This window comes from Heterodontus francisci, chromosome 38 (genome assembly GCF_036365525.1).
Source record: "Heterodontus francisci isolate sHetFra1 chromosome 38, sHetFra1.hap1, whole genome shotgun sequence".
Taxonomy (NCBI): Eukaryota; Metazoa; Chordata; class Chondrichthyes; order Heterodontiformes; family Heterodontidae; genus Heterodontus; species Heterodontus francisci.
The window spans coordinates 31,256,549-31,275,659 of NC_090408.1; the positions used below are offsets into that span (position 1 = coordinate 31,256,549).

Genomic DNA, 19,111 nt, shown 5'->3' on the forward strand with positions numbered 1-19,111 from the left:
AGGACTACGTGTTGAGGGACGCACTAAAGCTTGGGGCAGCCGCAGCAAAGGCTCAATGGGGAAAGACCTCAGTGTAAGACCCCCCCACCAAGCTGAACCGAGGGGCTGGATCCATGGGAAACCCCTCGAACTGTATCGGGAAAATTTTCATTTGCTGTAAAATGTAAAAATGTAATTGGCATGACAAATGTGAAATGGAAGGGTTGTGAGGCAACTCATGATTGTAATGAAGCAAATGGACCTCCTTTGCACTGTTTGTATTTTTTGACTTGGTGCTGTTTGAAACTGGTAATGTATTTTTTACATATTTTTATGAATAATGTATATTTTGGAAATAAAAAAAAATGTCAGGTCCTGACAGTTCTTTTCAGAACTAGTTTTTCAAAAAAACAATTGCTCGTTTCAGAGCAATTCACATGGTGTAAACTGTAAATCATCTTAGTCAACCTTACTGCTCTCACCATGAAAACCTTCAAACAATATTTTAAGTGGCATTATTTTTATTCATTTACAGGATGTGGGTGTCACTGGGCAAGGCCAGCATTTGTTGATCATCCCTACTTGCCCTGGAGAAAGTGATGGTGAGCTGCCATACAACAAAGTAGCTTGGTAGGCAATTGTTTATGGGTCCAAAATCACATTTAGGGCAAACTGGGTAAGGGTGGCAAATTTTGTTCCCGAAGAAAGCATTAGTGAACCAGTTGGGTTTTCAAACACTCAACTAAATTCCATTATTAACACTAGCTTTTAACTCCTGAGTTATTTAATTCACGGAATTTAAATTTCCCTAGGTGCTATGATGAGATTTGAATCCTCAGCTAGAGACCATCAAAGTCTTTGGATTATAAATCCACTAATATAACCACCAGGCTACTGGAGATTTGCTGATGTGTGCCTGTAGGTGGTGTTAATCGTCGGAGGTATATCAGCGCTGGACATTGACCGGAGGTGGCGCTGTAAACGGAGGTCTTCCGGCACTGCAACTGTAGATGGCTCTGCGTGAGGAGCTGCAATAGCCCCTCGAGCAACAGGGGTCCCTCCTGTCTGAACATCATATATCCTTGGTAGCGGAAGTAGGGAAAGCGGAAGTGTATAAAGAGCCCCGGAAGCGAGTGTGGGAGTTCCAGTGTGTGGGTGAGAATTAAAACAATCGTGTTATAATTGTGTTTTTACTTTGGGGAAAAAAGACACAAAGATTAAATAAAATGTTACATTTATTTGCAATTAACAAAATAAAATCAATGCATTCCTCAGCCTCCCCACCATTGCGGATATTGTCATGATTTCTTCAGAAAGCAACTGTTTAGGAATGCTGTAAATCTGGAATTTTCCAAAATAATTCGCTTTAACAAAACGAGTGCGAAATTCAGTTTGTTCCCCTCCCGGGATTAGCTCATGGACTGAAACATGAGAGCTTTGTTTTTACGGTGACAGGGGACTTTATGTAAATTCAATTTTAAAAATGTTTTTGCATACTCATTTTTGAATTCCTACCAATCCCCAGCCCATTTTAATACATTTTTTCCCTTTAAAGCTTTAAACTGAAAATGACATTATAACATCCTATTTAGGGTTGCCACCTGCTTAATGTTTTGACTTGGCTGTCTGGAATTTTCTGAGTTATAAACCAGGAAGGAAAACTCTTCTTTAAAATTGAAGTTGATTTTTTTCTCCACTTACATCTGTGTCTTATGTGGTCTTTTAAAATGTCAGTTCAATCCATGAGCTGTCTGGCTTTTAACTTAGCATGTGACAATCCTTGTTTTATGTAGACTGAGATGTTTCTAGGTCTCAGATTGCGGCAGTTTATCTCAAAGCATATTTGTTTGTTAGACTGCTATATGTAAAAGAAAGAGCTTGCATTTATGTCGTGCCTTGCACAAACTCAGGATATCCCAAACTGCTTCACAGCCAATTAAGTACTTTTGAAGTGGAGGGAACATATATAGATGTGCATCTATCTATTTATCTAATGAAGAGTTTTATAGCTGGATGAATGTATTTGCTCTCTGAACAATCAGATTGCAAAATTAAAAACAGAAAGTTGTGCAACTCTGAGAAATCATCTCTGAAATTTAGATTGAGAATTACACCTGCCCTGAGGCAGTAGGTATGAATGTTGTGGTCCCCCAAGAGCACCATGGGATTTAGGAGAATGAGAGGTGATCTTATTGAAACATATAACAGTCTGAGGGGGCTTGATAGGGTAGACACTGAGAGGGTGTTTCCCCTCGTGGGGGAATCTAGAACTACGGGGTGCAGTTTCAAAATAAGGGGTCTACCTTTTAAGACAGAGATGAGGAGAAATTTCTTCTCTCAGAGGGTCATTAATCTTTGGAATTCTCTTCCCCAGAGAGCAGTGGAGGCTGGATCATTTGAATATATTCAAGACTGAGACAGATTTTTGATCTACAAGGGAGTGAAGGGTTAATGGGGGCGGGGTGGGGGATCAGGAAAGTGGAGTTAAAGCCACGATCAAATCAGCCATGATCTTATTGAGGGGATGAATGGCCTACTCCTGCTCCTATTTCTTATGTTCTTATGAGAAAAGTGCCAAACCAACAATTCCTCCTTTCACTTTAGAGTGATCTGCAGTTGCATCATTGTTCTCACATCCATCAGTAATTGAGTCTTTGTACTGCGAGCACCAAACTACCTACCCATGAACATTCCAACACGAGATCAACTCGTGTTACAGAGCATGTGCCTACCACATTTCCATCTGTAAACAAAAGAGCTTCTTGCAGGAAATCAAATATGTGGCACTGTATATGTGCATATGTGGGCCAGACTGCTTTGAGTTTTGGGCATGAAGAGTAATGTACTCGATGCATAGGGTGTTGTGCTTCAAACGCAGCGCATTGCGCTACAGTTGCTGAGGTAATGTTCTATGATTGTTGCATCTTTGCAGTTTGTACTTAATTCTCTGCCCTACCTTTTAGGAGGGGAGGTGATGGCTGCAGCAATGGAAACTGAACAACCTAACATTGAAGTCTTTGAAACAGCGCCTGCATGTGCTGCTGTGGATATTGAAGAGTTAGAGGAACTCGAGCCATACTATGTGGAGAGGTACTCCTGGAGTCGCTTACGGAAGTTAATCACTGACAGCAGGAAGCTGCATGGGCACATGATGGCAAAAGCTCCTCATGATTTTTATTTTGTAAAGAAAAATGATCCTGAAGGGCCTCATTCAGATAGGGTCTATTATCTAGGTGAGGAGCCTCTGTCTCACAGCTGTACCAGGCCTGCAGTTTCATCTGTTACAATTCATATCTTTTTCTACAGGACTGTTAGTCATATTAGTCTCATTTTCTCCATATCTAGTTATGTCTGGATGTGTGTGCCTCTGTTTGCTTGTGGTTTTGGTGTTATGATTGATGTATGCAACAACCACAGCTTTTTATTTTACGAACTATCAGCTCATCCCTATTTCTTTAGTTAGTGTAATGTGACACAAAATGATATTTCCTTACAAGCACATTATCCACTGTTTTGCATAGCTTGTAGCAGTTAATTCTTGTCCACAGTTTATATTACTAAATTACGTACAGAAGATACTTGTTCTTCTGTGAACACACAGGCTGGTATTATTTATTTACTTTCCAATTCATTTTGTAGTTTCTCTCCCTCCCACCACCAGTTTTGACCCTAGATAGCGAGTTTCTGACTATGAAATATATCACAGCGAGCTGATCTGCCTCCACCTGAAGTGCATCCAAGTCTATTTTCAGCAAGGGTCACTGGACAGCCATCAACAATGGGAACACGCTCTCCCTAGCTAAGGGGCGCTAAGGCTAGTTATAACTCTTGTACCCTGACTGAGATCATCCAACTAAGACCAAGTAATCAGCTATTAATTCTCTTTTTTGCTAGTCCATCACTGCACTGCTACCCCAAACTGGCCCCTCTAGTAAGTGGCATTGCCGCTCTGTAAGTGGTCACTTGGAGATACATACGGGCAGATTAATAACATATATCCCAGACCCTATCCTCTCCCTCACCTGGAGGAGGTTGCTTTGCCTTCATGTGGTCAGAACTTCCTTTCTCCGAGTGGAGGAGGTGGGAAGAGGAGAATAATGTGTAAACTAAAGGTGGATCTGTTACAAACAACTAAGTGCCTTCCTCTAAAACACTTGTGGTAATGGGTGCTGGGTTACTAGCTTCAGTCTACAGCAATAAGGATGGGCACTAACAAGCACACCTTCCCAGCCCACATCCTGAGAATAAACTAAAAGAAAGCGTGAACATAATTTGTATATTAATTAATGTAGGGAATATGTAATTTGAGTATTAGGGTCAGGCGTGTGTAATTTGTACATTAAGGTAGGGAGTGTACTGTTTATTACGTTAATGTAAGGAGTGTATAGTTTACATATTGATGGGGGAGTGAGTAGGTTGTAAATTTATTCATGTATGGAGTGAGTAATTAGTATATCAGTGTGTATAATGTATATATTTGTTGATCATATATAATCATAGAAATTTCAGCACAGAAGGACACAATTTGATCTACTGTGCTTGCACCAGAGCTGGCTCCACATTATCCTGCTTTTTCCCTAAATCTTTTAATTTTTTTCTTCAAGTATTTCTCTAATTCTCCCTTAAATCCCATGATTGACTTAGCATCGATTGTCACTTATGGTAATGCATTCCATATGAGAATAAGCCTTTGCAATTCTGTCATCATAGCTATATCCTTTTATCGCTGGTATCATTCTAGCCAGTCTACATTGCACCTTTTCCATGGCTGCACTATTTTTTTTCTAGTAATGCAACTGTAGTGTAACCAATATTTTGCTGGACATGCCATGACATAATTGTATCTATGCTAATGTAAGGAGTGAAGGAGTATTCAAGTGTTGTATATCTGCTGATAGAAAGTCCATGTAGTCCTGTACGTTTACTACTGCAGAGTATATATCCAGTACCACAGAGCAAGCTGAAACGGCTTATAATCTCCAATTTATCATCCATTAAATTGTTGATTTCAACAGTTCTGCTTGATAATATTACTGTGAATTGATCTGGTATATAATTGATTTTAGTATGTGATTCCTTTCCAGCTATGTCAAATGAAAACCGGGAAAATACATTGTTCTACTCAGAAATTCCCCATAAGATAAACAAGGATGCTGTCCTGCTGCTCTCATGGAAACCTTTGCTGGATTATTTTCAGGTACAGGAAACTGCTAACAATTGTTATTTTACTTATCGTTAAAGAAGGACACCAGATGACTTTTAATGTTTATGCCCCAGTCCGTTCCTGACTATGGAATTTACTGTCGTGAAGAAGAGCTGTTGCGGGAAAGGAAAAGAATTGGAACGATTGGAATTGCATCGTATGATTTCCACAAAGAAAGTGGAATGTTTCTGTTCCAGGCGAGCAACAATATCTACTTTACGGTGGATGGTGGGAACGCAGGCTTCACTGTGAGTCCGATTGTTTATTTCTGTCTCTACAAATTTAAGTTACTTTTCTCCTCTTTTACGTCCCCATGCCAGTGCAGTTCTTTGAATAAGAGGCCCTTTTTAGTACCACTCTGAAGGCTGTAAGATTGCTGAAAGTTGGTTCAATCTTTGACATTACCTTCCTGCAGGAAAGCAGGTGACGCTGATAGCCTGGTTCCATGGCTCAGTCTCAAAATCACATAGTCTGATAATCTGTGAGTTGTATGCTCAGTTACCTCTGGTGTCCACCAAGGATCTATCCTCGGCCTCCCCCATTTCTCAACCACATGCTAACCCTTGGCGACGTGATCCGAAAACACGTTAGCTTCTATGTGTATGCTGGTGACACCCAGCTTCACCTCACCACCACCTCTCTCCACCCCTCTGTTGTCTCTAAATTATCAGTTGTCTGACATCCAGTCTTGGGTGAGCAGAAATTTCCTCCAATTAAGTATTGGGAAGACTGAAGCCATTGTCTTCGGTCCCCACCACAAACTCTGCTCCCTTGCCACCGATTCCATCCCTCCCCCTGACAACTGTCTGAGGCTGGACTAGTCGGTTCGCAACCTCAGGGTCATATTTAACCCCAAGATGAGCTTTCAACCACATTTCCGCACCATCACTAAGACTGCTTATTTCCACCTCTGTAACATCGCTGACTGCACCCCTACCTCAGCTCATCTGCTGCTGAAACCCTCATCCATGCCTTTGTTACCTCCAAGCTTGATTACTCTAATGTACTCCTGGCTGGCCTGTAACATACCACCCTCTGCTGCCCACATCCTAACTCGCACCAGATCCCATTTACACATCACCCTGTGCTCGTTGACCTCCACTGGCTCCCAGTTAAGCAACACCTTATCTCTCTAATCTCCTTCAGCCCTACAACCTTCCAAGATATCTGCACTCCTCTAATTGTGCCGTCCTGAGCATCCCTGATTTGAATTGCTCCACCATTGGTGGCTGTGATTTCAGCTGCCTAGGCCCTAAGCTTTGGAATTCCCTCCCTACACCTCTCTTCCCCTCTACCTTGCTTTCCTCCTTAACGACACTCATTAAAACCTGGTGTCATGTTTTGTTTTATAATGCCTCTGTGAAGCACCTTGGGACATTTTATTAGGTTATAGGTGCTAGATAAATACAAGTTGTTGTTGTTGTAAATGTTTAAAAAGTGAGGTTGAGGATTAATTGAAGACCAGACCCAGTAGCTCAGCGCCATTTATATTGTGTGTTAAAGTGATACAGACAATGACACTGATGCTCAAGACCATTTTGGGGGAGGAGGAAGCTTTAGTACACTCAGTTCTTGATCCAACCTGAACTGCAGCCATACTAGTTGAAGGATTTGGCATTTCCTGTGAGTGGAACCAAAGGACAGACCAAGGTTGCTGGGCCAGTGCCTCTTAGCATCAGGCCAAAGACGACATCAGTGAAGGTCTGCGAGCAATCCACCCATCTTCTCATTGGCTGAAATACGAATCCATGTGATTTAGAGGTTCAGGCATATTAATTTAGATTTTTTTAAAGGTGAACTTGGCAGCTGAAATTGGGATTGATTTTACAGAAGTCTTTGGATTAGGGATTGGCAGAAGGACAGACCACGTGAAATTTGTTGCTGTTTAAAGGTATTGAGGTTAGTTCAAAGCTAAATCAGGTACAACATGGTGCTGTCGAAGGAGGAGGTTTTCCATTGGGGGGGTGGGCAAAACTATCAATTACAGTAGGAAGGTTTCTGTGTTCCACAGGTGAACAGCCTATCCTCCAATAAACAAACAAAAACATTTAAGTGGTTTGAGATGGAACAACAATAAATAGGGGTTAGTAAATATCTTGGCTGTTTTATTTTCCAGAACGAGCCATTAAATCCTTCACCAGTGAAAACCAGCTGTCCCAACATCAGGATGGATCCCAAAATTTGCCCTGCTGATTCATCTTGGATTTCATTCATCCACAGTAATGATTTGTGGATTTCTAACATTGAAACAGGGGAGGAAAAGCGACTAACATTTGCACATAAAGGTACTGATAAGTCTCACAAAAACATTAACCCAAAGCTGCATCCACAGTGTTGTGAGATTTGTTCCACTTGGGATCTGTTCTGATAGCCCTCTATGCACAGAGATAGATGGGATTTGGTCCAGTAAGAGAATGAAACACTTGTATTTGTATAGCGCCTTTCACATCCCAAATGGACATCCCAAAGTGCTTTACAGCCAATGAAATCAGCCAATGATAGCCTTCTACCCACAGTGATAAGTGGGGTGTGCACTGATAGTATGATATCAAGAACAGTGGAAGGTAAGTACTCTGCCATGCCAAACAAGAGGATGTTTCCTATGATTTTGTCTATTCCTGGATGTCTACCAACAGCAATTAAACACCCCACAGCCCTCTTTCCTGTAAATGAGGTCTGCCAACAATTTAAATTTACATCAGTGATTTCCAACCTTTTTTGTTTGGCGAATTCCCTGCAAATATTGACACACTCACATTTCCTAACTTCCAAAAGACCATGTTATCAAGCGAAGAGAATCAAATGCTATCACCTTTTATGGGTATGCAACTACAGAAATTAAATAAGAAAAAATCTGCCGACATAACAGACAAATTTGATGACCTTGGGGACCACAGTTTGAACCTTATGATTAATCCAGGAATTCTTACATAGACAAGTGTCTTGGAGCCCTTCACAAAGGGGGAGTAGAAATTTGGGAGGAAGTCCAGAATCATGGCAAAGTGGGGCTTGATGATGATGATGGGGCTGATAGCCACAGGTAACTTGTTATTATTAATCATTAATAACTACCTGATAGAATCATAGAATGGTTATAGCACAGAAAAAGGCCATTCAGCATGTTGTGTTCATGCCAGCTCTCTGCAAGAGCAATTCACCTAGTCCCACTCCCCTGCCTTTTCCCTGTAACCCTACACATTTTCCCTCCAGATAATTATCCAATTCCCTCTTGAAGGTCTCGATTGAATCTGCCTTCACCACACTCCCAGGAAGTGCATTCCGATCCTAACCAATCGTTGCGTTAAAAATAAGATTTTCCTCATGTCGCTGTTGCTTCTTTTGCCAGTCACTTTAAATCGGTGTCCTCTGGTTCTGGATCCTTTTGTCAACAGGAACAGTTTCTCCCTATCTACTCTGTCCAGACCCCTCATGATTTGGAACACCTCTATCAAATCTCATCTTAATCTTCTCTTCTCTAAGGAAGAACAGCTCCAGCTTCTCCAATCTACCACATTACTGAAGTCCCTCATTCCTACAACTATAGTTCAGTTGTACAGGGCATTGGTGAGACCACATCTCGAATACTGTGTGCCGTTGTGGTCTCCTTATTTAAGGAAGGGTGTAAATGCATTGAAGGTAGTTCAGAGGAGGTTTACTAAATTGATACCTGGAATGAGCAGGTTGTCTTATGAGGAAAGGTTGGACAAACTGGGCTTGTTTTCGCTGGAGTATAGAAGAGTGAGGGGAGACTTGATTGAAGTTTATAAGATCCTGTACGGTCTTGACAAGGTGGATATGGAAAGGATGTTTCCTCTTGTGGGTGAGTCCAGAACTAGGGGGCACGGTTTTAAAATTGGGAGTCGCCCTTTTAGGACAGAGATGAGGAGAAATTATTTCTCTTAGAGGGTTGTGCGATTTTGGAACTCTCTGCCTGAGAAGGTGGTGGAGGTGGGGTCGTTGAATATTTTTAAGGCGGAGGTAGATAGATTCTTGTTAGGCAAGGGAATCAAAGAATATCGGAGGTAGATGAGAGTGTGGAATTCAAGACAGATCAGCCATGGTCTTATTGAATGGCAGAGCAGGCTAGAGGGGCCGAATGACCTACTTCTGCTCCTAATTCATATCCTCGTGAATCTTTTCTGTACTCTCTCTAATGCCTTCACATCCTTCCTAAAGTGTGATGCCCAGACTGGACACCGGATACTCCAGTTGAGGCCGAATTAGTGTTTTATGCAGAATAAATGTTATGCAGAATAAATTGAATAGAAGGCAACACAACCTGAAGAGGGGAAACAGTTACTACGAAACATGGGTGAAGAAGAAAATGGGAAGGTACAAACCAAACAACAGGAGAGAATACTGTCCAAAACTCCCAGATAGAAGAACAAGTTGTCAGGATTATCCACAAACAACAGCTGACTTGCCAAATGCTGCTTTGTAACCTATATAAAACCTTTATATTTTGCTTTCTGCACCAAAGTTTGTCAAAACTATAATACCCATAAGACAATTTCAGACCAAAAAGAAATCTTTAATCAGGAATAGAAAGCCTCTATTTTTTGAGTTTTACAAAAATATATCTCATATTACCACAGAAAATGTTTGATCTTTGCAGAGTCCTTACAGTCTGAAATGCTATCAATAAGCATGTGCCTGTGGAGAAAAGGAACAGCATGCAACCTTTGCATGTCAGGCATTTTCTGTTAGTTGTTTCAGATTAGCAGTTTTTTGTTTTTTATTTCTGATATTTGCTTTCTCCGACTTTTGTCATGAAGGTTTGCCCAACCTAGAGGATGATCCCAAATCTGCAGGAATCTCCAGCTTTGTACTCCAGGAAGAGTTTGACCGGTACACAGGGTATTGGTGGTGTCCTTTGGCCAAAGAAAGTAAGTATATTCATTAAGTGAATGCACGGGAGTATACTGAATTAAATGATATTAAAGTCAGTTACTTCTACTAGCCAGTGTGGTACTTAGCCACTCAGGCCAGGAAGATGTCAGATTAAATTCACAACCTGTGTTGTTAGCTGACCTCAGGTGGGAAACTATGATGTGGGATCAGTGCCCATGAGAAGGAAAGGGAAAAAGTTAGTCAGGATTCCCACTTCTGACTACTACCTAGTGACCCCACTTGAAAAATGTGGGGATGTTAGACAAAAACAATGTCAAGTTCATTTCTGATATCTTACACAATCAATTAGCCTTGATATTTACTGTCTAGTAGACTGGCCATTTGAACAAGGTAATGGAGATCTGCCATAACTGATGGAGCTGCTGAGTGATCAAAACAGTTATATTTGTAAATGTTTTGTGCAAATTCAGCGTCTTCTGTGTATGGCACACTCTGAAATGTTACACAATGTTATGTATTCATTATTTAAAACAATGTTATATAGTGCCTTTAATAGAGTGAATATTTCCCAAGCCTCTTCACAAGAGTGTTATCAAACAAAATTTGACACCGAGCCATATAAAGAGATACCAGGACAGGTAGTCAAAAGCTTGGTCGAAGAGCTAAGTTTTAAGGAGAGAGAGGTAGAGAGGAGGGGAGATTTAGGGAGGGAATTCCAGAGCTTAGGCCCTAGGCAGCTGAAGGCCACGCCTGCCATTGGTGGAGTGATTAAAATCTGGGATGCGCAAGAGGCCAGAATTGGAGGAGCGCAGAGATCTCGAAGGGTTGTATAGCTGGAGAAAGCTACATAGATAGGGGAAGGGCCACGCTATGGAGGGATTTGAAAATAGCACATTTCTACCATATATGACTGTAAGGGCAATTTAGAGACTTGATAACAACCTGTCTGTATCACATGCCGGCCATGATTTGGATTTGTTCAGTTGCTTATGTTAAGACTGCATTTCTGTGGGTTTGATCACGTCACACAGTAAAGATGGTGAGTTCTCTATACGTAAACCATGTCATTGGGTTGTGATATTGAGCTGATGGTATTTAGCTCTCTAGTTTCTCCATGTAACAGCATGATGAGGTTCTAGAATTACCCCAATGACATCCAAATACTTGCATTGTTTCTGAATGAAAATTGAACGTGTGAATGAAGATATGTATTCATTGTGCTTTTGCAGATGAGGTTGAGGATGGGCAGATTTGTGTAGTTTCAAACTAAGAACCTAAAGCCTGGCCCACTCTTTCAGATGGACTCTGCATAGTTGGTACTTCTAAGGTTTTCTGAAACTTATTTAATCTATTTATGAAGTTCAATAGCTACAGGAAAAATACATCGACGAAGTAAAGCTTTGAAGTTTCTCTCCAAATACCCCTACAAATAATGAAGTACAGACTCAAAATTAATCACTTTAACACTAATGGTTGTTCCATGTTGAAATTGAAATTCTTTCCCAGCTCCAGATGGAGGATGGATTTTCAGGATACTTTATGAGGAAAATGATGAGTCAAATGTTGAAATCATCCATGTGACTTCACCCATGCTTGAAACACGAAGGTGTGATTCATATAGATACCCACGGACAGGTAAGGCGTCTGTTTTGTTGCATATGGATTGCATTAGTATGGACACTGTGTGATCTCTATGATGACGAGTTCAAAATTGGTGTGCACTCCTGAATAGGAGATGCAGTATTGCAGTCACAATCATGCAATTATGCTTCTACCACAGTTAAGTAACAAAAAAGTTTACTGTCTCAATTCTGGAATGGTTGCAGTGATGTAGAGCAAGGAGTCATCAGGGAATTGGGACTGGCAGCCAAAAGCACTTCAGCTAACAATGAAAAGCACCTATGGCGAGTTGATATTGCACCCCCTTGGAGGAAAGCGACAGCGAGGAGAGTAGGGTGATCTTTCATATTTAATTAGTTGTAGAAGCATTACACTTACAAAGAAATACCAATATAAACAAGAGTTGAGAACCACTGTCCTAATATAAATTGCATATTGGATAAATTAACACTGGCATTTATCTCTCAGGTAACAATCAGTTATGGGTCGTGTAGTTTACAGTCACACTTGAACAATGTGTAAGAGGGTGAAAAAAAGGATTATTTGTCCTAAATTTTGTAAATTAAATTTCTGTACGTAGACAGTATACATCAGTAGATCATATGTTTAGCTTAGGGGAATAATCTGCAACCTGCTGAGATCCTATCTTGCACTTTGTGAAATTTCCTGGTCCATGAATGCTGGTCAGATATATTGGTCTCTATCACTCCCACACAATAATAACTTGCATTTATATAGCGTTTTTAACATAGGAAATATCCCAAGGTGCTTCACAGAAGCGTAATCAGAGCAAAATCAACACTGAGCCAAAGAACGAGATATTAGTAGGGGTGATTAAAAACTTGGTCGAAGAGGTGGGTTTTAAGGTGGGCCTATAGAAGGAAAGGGAGGTGGAAAGACAGAGAAGTGTAGGGGGGCAGTGCTTGGTGTCAGGGTCTGGATGGCTGTAGACATGACCACAGTGGTGTGAAGAAGAGATTTTGTGACACACAAGATGCCAGAATTGGAGGAATACAGAGGTCAGAGGGTTTCGGGGTGGAGAAGGTTGTAGAGGTGAGGAGGAGAAAGTCCTTGAAGATGAGAATGTTAAATTTGAGGCATTGGGAGAGCAATGTAGGTTACTGAGCACAAGGCTCATAGGCGAGTGGGACTTGGTGTAGGATAGGATACAGGAAGTTGAATATTGGGTGAGCTGAAATCTATGTAGGTTGATGGATGTGTGGATGGTAATGTTCCCTCTAAGCTGCGCAACAACCTGAAAGTTAGAGTCAAAGAGTCGTATAACATAGAAACAGGCCCTTCGGCCCACCGCGTCCATGCCGACCATAATGCCTATCTATACTAATCCCACCATCCTGCATCAATTCCATATCCCTCTATTCCTGCACAGCCATTCACAAGTCAGTCCCTTTAAGTTACTGTGCCTGCGCAGCCACACAAAGAAATCACAGGGACCACATACTTAAACGAGTTGGCTATGATGGCCAGGCAGAGTATTGGAATAGCGAAGTCTGGAGGTGACAAAGGCATGGAGTCAGGTTTCAGCAGTGATAGGCTGAGGTAGGGCAAAGAGGGATGATGTAGTGGAGGTGGAAGCAGGTGGTCTTTTTGTTGGAAAAGATAAGACATCGGAAACTCCACTCAGAATCAGATCATGTGCCAAGGTTGCGAACAGTCTTTATATCCTCAATAAATTATCCCCTATCCCTCCTGTTTTTAATGAAGAATCTCCCTGTTGTTGATCCTTCAGCTGAACTCTTTCTCCATTCCATGGTGGTTCATCTCTCTCCCCACAGTCCTTATTGATTATTCAGCTGAATATTTTTCACATTCCATGTTTTTACATTCTGCTATCACTTTGAGCTAAAGATCAGTTTTCTGTCTCCTAGGAATGTTCTGTACAGTTTTGAGATTACTCTTATTTATGTGTTTGAATCTTCACAGACTTTAAAAAAAGTAGTGATCACTAACATGAAAAGTGAACAGCATATTACACGTTCTGTTTTAGAGCTAACCACTGGGTTTATGCACACTTTTGGCTGTTTGGCAGTGGTATTTCCCCTGGAACGATACAGCATTAACTTTGCAGTTGTTCCTTTTGAAGTTAAAAGCTCTCTTCAGTTTGAACACTGTTCTACATCAAAGGATTTGGAGTGGCTTGATGTGTTTACATAGTAATGTAGTATCCAGGTAACTGGGAATGTGGCGTGTGCGATAATATCTAAAATGCTTCAGTAACCCCAGAATTGCCAGCCTGGACTTTCTGATGCAAAATATACAGTCATACAAGACAGGATCATTCAGTACTGCTCAAAATATGAGTGGTGCATCCTTTACCAATTCCAATGCATTCCTTTACACATAGCTTTGTTTGAGAGCTGCTATTCATTTAAGTTATTATTTATGTTATACAAGTGAGACCTGTGAAGAGAGAGAAGTAGACTCAGGCATAAGATATATAGGACCCGATTTTAACTCGGTGCAAGTGGGTGTGCTTTGAATGAGTTCGAATCTTGCCCATGGTTTATGAAATGGGAATAACTGAGTCCTGATGGAAAACAAAAATGAGTGCAACCTTCTACATGGATTGGAGACATTTATGAAACAAGCTTCCCACACTAAAGGACAGGAACTGTAAGATCAAGCACTTTGTATAAGACCTGTGAGACGAGCCTCCCGTTGTGGGTTTAATGAGGGATTGCCTCTAAATGGGGAATGAATGATTAGATTAGCTGTCCAGATGCGAGCAAATTCTGCAGTGTAAATCTGATCAGCAGATTTATACTGGGTAATACAGACATTGTGCCTGCACTTGTGAGATCCATGGCAGTAGCATTGTGAGTCAACACAGTTTGATTTGGTGCCCAGTGTGGTCTGCAGATTCTGTCTCTTAGTAAGAATTAGCCATGGTTTCCATGTCATGGTTTCTTGATCTCTGTCCCTGAGTGTAAACTCTTCAGCTCCAACTTTACTCTGTTGTAAGTACTGTAGACTTTGGACTTGTTTACTCTGAAGTTGTTCCTTATAATCTTTCCTATCTGGGTTAGGTTCCATATCCATGATAACCTTTTATGGAAGAATAACAAAAAACTTCCAAACATCCCTACAAGCACATTTCATGTCATTTAATGGTTACTGTCCCAGGAGGTCCATGTCAGTTGTTCAGTCAAACACTTCCAGGCTTGCCCTAAACACCCCACCAAAGATTTGCAAAATTTACCCTCTAGAGGAGCCCAAGTGTAAATGTACTATTAGCCCTGGTCTCTGAGTCAATAGGTCAGTGGTGTTTAGCTAGTCTTTCTCGAGCCCGCACATTTTGTGCAAATAGAAACTCCTCATGACACAGTCCCTCTAGTGGGCACACTCATCACTCCAGCTGTGGCTCTTGTATCAGTGGCTCATGTTACTGCTGCAGAAACACAGCTCACTGTACTTCTCAGGGTGAACCACTCAAGTACAGATGAAGTATATACGCAATTCATACTCTCTTTGTCAATAGTCAGAGTGGCAGACTATACCTCCTCACAGCAGGAATGCAGTACAGATATAAAGCACGCTGTCCCTTTGTGCTTTAACTCAACACCTGCTTCTCGTAGGCAGGTCACAACAATATGTTCACTAACCTCTCTAGATATGGGTTTCATGACTGTTTGTTAACAGTACTACTACAGTGTAATCTCATGCCATCTCGATGCCACTCTTAGTCAACTGCAAACGTTGTGGCTATCAGACTTGGAGTTAGGGAAGAGAAGCAGAGTTAACGTTTCGGGTCAGTGACCCTTCTTCGGAACTGACAAATATTAAAAATGTCACAGGTTATAAGCAAGTGAGGTGGGGGTGGGACAAGAGATAACAAAGGAGAAGGTGTAGATTGGACAAGCCACATAGCTGACCAAAAGGTCATGGAGCAAAGGCAAACAATATGTTAATGATGTGTTGAAAGACAAAGCATTAGTACAGAAAAGGTGTTAACGGACTGAATATTGAACAGCAGCAAGTGCAAACATGAAAAAAAAACAGTGGGTAAGCAAACTGAACAAACTAAGATGAAATGAAATAAATGCAAAAAAAGGTTGTAAAAAATGTAAAAAAGAAAAAACAACTAAAAATGAAAGTAAAATGGGGGGCTGTCATGCTCTGAAATTATTGAACTCAATGTTCAGTCCGGCAGGCTGTAGTGTGCCTAATTGGTAGATGAGCTGCTGTACCTCGAGCTTGTGTTGATGTTCGCTGGAACACTGCAGCAATCCCAGGACAGAGATGTGAGCATGAGAGCAGGGGGGAGTGTTGAAATGGCAAGCAACCGGAAGCTCAGGGTCCTGCTTGCGGACTGAGCGGAGGTGTTCCGCAAAGCGGTCACCCAGTCTGCGCTTGGTCTCCCCAATGTAGAGGAGACCACATTGTGAGCAGCGAATACAGTATACTACATTGAAAGAAGTACAAGTAAATCGCTGCTTCACCTGAAAGGAGTGTTTGGGGCCTGGGATAGTGAGGAGAGAGGAGGTAAATGGGCAGGTATTACACCTCCTGCGATTGCAGGGGAAGGTGCCATGGGACGGGGACGAGGTGGTGGGGGTAATGGAGGAGTGGACCAGGGTGTCGCGGAGGGAACGATCCCTTTGGGATCGTTAGGGATACTGGTATCAATCCAAGTACAAAAGTTAACAGAGTTCAAAAAGACTGAGATAGAATAATTTCGTTATACCTAATCTAATATAAATGCAATCATTTCTTTTGTTAGCCATTTTCTCCCTTTAACATTAATTAGTAAATAAGGTGAAGATGTGCCTCTGTACTTTAATTATATTGAACACTGAATTTACCTAAACTGCTTACATTTCATTATTTTTTTCAATATTGCAGGGACTCTAAATCCAAAGATAACTTTCAAGATGTCCGAAGTAACAATAAATGCTAATGGAAGGGTGAGCACCTATAATAGTCACCAAATTTCAAATATACTAAGTTTCTAAGCACAATAACAATGATGCTGTATTTCTTCTCTTCAGATTTCGAGTGTTGTTGACAAGGAATTGGTCCAACCGTTTGAGGTTCTCTTTAATGGAACAGAGTACATTGCACGGGTTGGATGGACTCGAGAAGGAAAATAGTGCGTATGTTACTGGTACCTGGTAGGATTTGTCTGCTTTTCAGTTCACAAATATAAACACAAATGAGAAAGCTAAGAAATCTATCCACATTAGAGCTCAGATTGTCTCATCTTCAGATACAAGATATTCAGCGATTCCAACCCTGTAAAATCCATGTCTTTGGATAGTAGGAGCTGAATTTTTACTTACCAGACCTGCCAGGTGCAGGGAGAGGGGTTGGAAATAAATGGGAAACCTGAAAGTCGGGACTTCCCCACGCACACTGAAGTTTTGCTTGCATGACATCACTGATCAGTTCCCTGCTCAGAAACCAGCTGGATTAACAGGCTCGGCTTCCAGCCGGACAGACTGGTTGGTGGAGGCTAAAGGATCAGATAGATCCACACCAGGAAGGGCAGGGGGCATCAGTCGCGATGTGGGGGTGGGGGGCGATCAATTTGGAGGGGTGATCCCAGGGCTGCTGCCGATCCTGGTGGTGGGGGGTGCAGAGGCGGTTGGAGTCCCTTGGGGGTGGGGGTTGGAGGCCTAGGAAGGGAATTGGAAAAGGGGATAGGTTGGGTGGGATTGGAAGCCCCGTGGGGAAAGCCCGGGAGGGGGATGCCTGATCGCAGAGATTGCCCAGGCAGGCACATTAGGTCCAGGCTGAATAACAAAGAACAAAACAAAGAAAATTACAGCACAGGAACAGGCCCTTCGGCCCTCCAAGCCTGCGCCGATCCAGATCCTCTATCTAAACATGTCGCCTATTTTCTAAGGGTCTGTATCTCTTTGCTTCCTGCCCATTCATGTATCTGTCTAGATACATCTTAAAAGACGCTATCGTGCCTGCGTCTACCACCTCCACTGGCAACGCATTCCAGGCACCCACCACCCTCTGCGTAAAGAACTTTCCACGCATATCCCCCCTAAACCTTTCCCCTCTCACTTTGAACTCGTGACCCCTAGTAATTGAATCCCCCACTCTGGGAAAAAGCTTCTTGCTATCCACCCTGTCTATATCTCTCATGATTTTGTACACCTCAATCAGCTCCTCCCTCAACCTCCGTCTTTCTAATGAAAATAATCCTAATCTACTCAACCTCTCTTCATAGCTAGCGCCCTCCATACCAGGCAACATCCTGGTGAACCTCCTCTGCACCCTCTCCAAAGCATCTACATCCTTTTGGTAATGTGACGACCAGAACTTATCAGATTTGAAGTGCCAGCCCGCCTCCTTGGAGCAGGTTGGATGCTCGCCCACCTTCTCACCTCAGTAAAAGCTAGAACTAGCCGAGTCAGAGGCGGGTTTGGGTTGGTAAACCGATTTTTAAGATTGTAATCCCCCCAACTGATCCAAATCCACCGGTTGTTGGTTATAATTCCTCCTTAGATGTTCAATCTAAGACCCATGTCTTCACCTACTAGATAGTTAATTGTTCCATCCCACTAATACCTGTTTTCAGATACCAACTGTTTAATGGTAACATTAACGTTCGCGCCACACAAATGCCAGGCAATGACCATCTCCAACAAGAGAGAATCTAACCATCTCCCCATGACATTGACCAGAAACTGAACTGAAGTAGCCATATAAATACCGTGGCTACAAGAGCAGGTCAGAGGCTAGGAATCCTGAGGCGAGTAACTCACCTCCTGACTCCCCAAAGCCTGTCCACCATCTACAAGGTACAAGTTAGGAGTGTGATGGAATACTCTCCACTTGCCTGGATGGGTGCAGCTCCAACGATGCTCAAGAAGCTCGACACCATCCAGGACAAAGCAGCCCGCTTGATTGGCACCCCATCTACAAACATTCACTCCCTCCACCACCGACGCACAGTGGCAGCAGTGTGTACCATCTACAAGATGCACTGCAGCAACGCACCAAGACTCCTCAGACAGCACCTTCCAAACCCGCAACTCTACCAACTAGAAGGACAAGGGCAGCAAATACATGGGAACACCATCACCTGCAAGTTCCCCTCCAAGTTACGCACCATCCTGACTTGAAACTATATTGCCGTTCCTTCACTGTCGCTGGGTCAAAATCCTGGAACTCCCTTCCTAACAGCACTGTGGGTATACATACCCTAAATGGACTGCAGCGGTTCAAGAAGGCAGCTCACCACCACCTTCTCAAGGGCAATTAGGGATGGGCAATAAATGCTGGCCTGGCCAGCGTCGCCCAAATATCTATATCTTCAAACACTACATATTCAGTGGTTGTGCTCTTGTAAGACCTATTCCCAAGGATAGTAGGTGTTGCTCATGTAATACCTGGATATTAGGTAGTCATTAACTGCACTAGGTATTCAGTATTCAGGTTTTTGAACACTGTCTCCGGATACTAAGCATATCACTATTAGAT

At 42.2% G+C, this 19,111-nt stretch overlaps 1 protein-coding gene across 5 annotated transcripts in view; it reads left to right on the forward strand.

The window, feature by feature from the left end:
• Positions 1-1,060: 1,060 nt before the first annotated feature.
• The window catches only part of LOC137352498 (dipeptidyl peptidase 8-like), a 38,730-nt gene continuing 20,679 nt past the window's right edge, over positions 1,061-19,111 (forward strand). For 2 of the 5 annotated variants that reach the window (XM_068018032.1, XM_068018031.1), the window contains exons 1-9: positions 1,061-1,134; positions 2,943-3,212; positions 5,064-5,176; positions 5,257-5,430; positions 7,299-7,467; positions 9,958-10,068; positions 11,540-11,668; positions 16,517-16,578; positions 16,663-16,785. In XM_068018032.1, coding sequence (XP_067874133.1) covers positions 2,954-3,212; positions 5,064-5,176; positions 5,257-5,430; positions 7,299-7,467; positions 9,958-10,068; positions 11,540-11,668; positions 16,517-16,578; positions 16,663-16,764 — 1,119 coding nt within the window. In that variant the 5' untranslated portion in view covers positions 1,061-1,134; positions 2,943-2,953 and the 3' untranslated portion in view covers positions 16,765-16,785. Of the gene's footprint in view, positions 1,135-2,942; positions 3,213-5,045; positions 5,177-5,256; positions 5,431-7,298; positions 7,468-9,957; positions 10,069-11,539; positions 11,669-16,516; positions 16,579-16,662; positions 16,786-19,111 lie in introns of those variants that run through there. The other 3 variants (XM_068018028.1, XM_068018029.1, XM_068018030.1) reach the window with 3 other exon arrangements.